We start from the raw sequence: 2,098 nt of genomic DNA, 5'->3' as shown, positions 1-2,098 counted from the left end.
CTATTTCCCAATTATCCTGGAAGAAACAGCTTGGGTAACCATCTGGTCCAGGGGCTTTAATACTTGGAATATCAAACATGGCTTTTTTAACTTCTTCAACTGTATATTCAGACACCAACAACTTAGCCTCTGCCTCTGTTAAAACAGGTCCAGTCCTAATGATATTTAGTCGAACTCTCCTCCTACCTTCCAACTTTGATCCCAAAAGTTGCTAATAGTAGATGAGGAAGGCTTTAGCTACCTCTCCAGGAGTTTCCACCCAAATGCCATTCATATCTTGAATTGTATAGACCCTATTCCTTATCCTCCTTGCTCGAATGCTGGAATGAAAAAGCTGGGTATTGTCATCTCCTTTTTGTAACCAGTCCAACTTTGATTTCTGATGGAGAAAGGATATGTAGCTTTTATGATTGTGCGAGTATTCCTGCCTGGCCAATTCCTCTTGTTTTATCAACTGTGCATTCAAAGGGTCATCTTGTAGATTTTGTTGCTGCCTCAGTAACTTTTGAAAAGCTAAGGTATCAGGAACTGAAATATTACCAAACTCCTCCTTGTTTATGTCCCTGAGTACACTTTTGAGCCTTTTCAATTTCTGAACCAGTTTAAACATAGCAAATCCAGTACACGGCTGATCCCAACTAGCTTGTACCTTTTGTTTATAGTCTGATGCAAATTGCCACATGCGAAAAAATTTGAAAGGCCTTACACCCCCTCGAACTTCTGGATAGACTGTTAGTACAGCAGAAGAATGATCTAAATTCCCTTCAGGTAAGAAATGTACCTCCGCCAATTCATACTTGATGAACCATTCTTGATTGGCCATTACTCGATCCAGCTTGGAGTATATTCTGCTATCTTTGTCTTGCTTGTTATTCCAAGTGAAAAAACATCCCAAATATTTCACATCTGCAAGTTTGCATTCAGCTATGCACTCTTTAAAGGCCAAAGTCCCAGCTCCCTGTGTTCTGTTCCCCACTCGTTCTTTTGTAGCTAGGATATCATTAAAATCTCCTAGAACCACCCATGGTTGTCTAATTCTACTTGCTAAGTCTTTGAGATCACTCCAAAGAAAATTCCTTCCATTTGCATCATTAAAGGCATAAACAAACGTAAGAGAAAATCCTTCCTGTCTTCCACCCGCCTTGACCTCTAAATGTATCATTTGACTTGTACACTTCCTAATATCCACCTGAAACAAAGCTGGATTCCAGCTTATTACTATTCGGCCTCCCTTGTGCCAAGCATTATTGGAAGAAAAACACCACCCTGCAAACATTCTTAAGTATACATCACCAAGTTTCTGGGTTTTCACCCTTGTTTCCAAGAGCCCAACCAATCCAATCTTCTTGTTTGAGATTAGATGTTTAATCTCATGTTGCTTGTGTGGATTGTTGAGGCCTCGGACATTCCATGCCATTATTCTATCCATTGCCAAGAGATGGCTCTCCCCCACCTCTATTCTCATCTTCATTTCCATCAATAGGCCCCTGTTTCCTCAAAATGTGAAAATTATTGCTAGTAGAAAGAGGAACTTCTTCTTGAATCCTAACCTTCCCTCCTTTCCGAACTGTCTGAAACCCATCATCATCTTGTATCTTATCTGAATTTTCTCTGATATTCTTCTCTAAGTTCTGTTTCACCACCCAAGTTTTCTTCTGTGTTGGCTGTTTCCGGCATATCCCTGTCTCATGACCCAAGCCTTGACAGTTCCTGCACAGAATTGGCTTCCATTCATACTCCACAAATACTTCCACTTCCTCATCCCTTTCATTAATGAAATGAATAAGCTCAGGGAACTCCTGCTTTAAGTGCACCTTCACCATGACTCTTGGATAGTTCAGGCGTTCTTTCCGTAGTGTGATCTGATCCACCATGACCGGATTCCCAATTTGGCTGAGTATTTTGAACAAAGCTTTCTCTCCCCAGTATTTGAGATCTAAGCCTTTGAGTTGTATCCATATAGGTGCCTTCTCTACACTCTCTTTTTTAAAGTCAACAGATGCAATCCATGGTTTCATGATGATAGGTTTCTTGTCAAAAAACATGAATCCCCCTGATATGACCTGATCTCTCATCTCCACATTCTGAAAACGGACAA

General features: G+C 40.6%; 1 protein-coding gene across 1 annotated transcript; it reads right to left on the bottom strand.

Moving 5' to 3' along the window:
* Nucleotides 1-211: 211 nt before the first annotated feature.
* On the bottom strand, nucleotides 212-1,417 carry LOC133814607 (uncharacterized). The gene has a single exon (XM_062247546.1). It carries the CDS (start codon nucleotides 1,415-1,417, stop codon nucleotides 212-214), a length of 1,206 nt encoding a protein of 401 aa, XP_062103530.1.
* Between the last annotated feature and the right edge of the window lie 681 nt (nucleotides 1,418-2,098).

This window comes from Humulus lupulus, chromosome 2, assembly GCF_963169125.1.
Source record: "Humulus lupulus chromosome 2, drHumLupu1.1, whole genome shotgun sequence".
In the NCBI taxonomy this organism is placed as follows: Eukaryota; Viridiplantae; Streptophyta; class Magnoliopsida; order Rosales; family Cannabaceae; genus Humulus; species Humulus lupulus.
This window is presented reverse-complemented; position numbering and strand designations above follow the sequence as displayed.

Bases quoted from the DNA above. Each gene is read 5' to 3' on its own strand.
- LOC133814607 (XM_062247546.1), bottom strand. From the start codon at position 1,417: ATGGCATGGAATGTCCGAGGCCTCAACAATCCACACAAGCAACATGAG.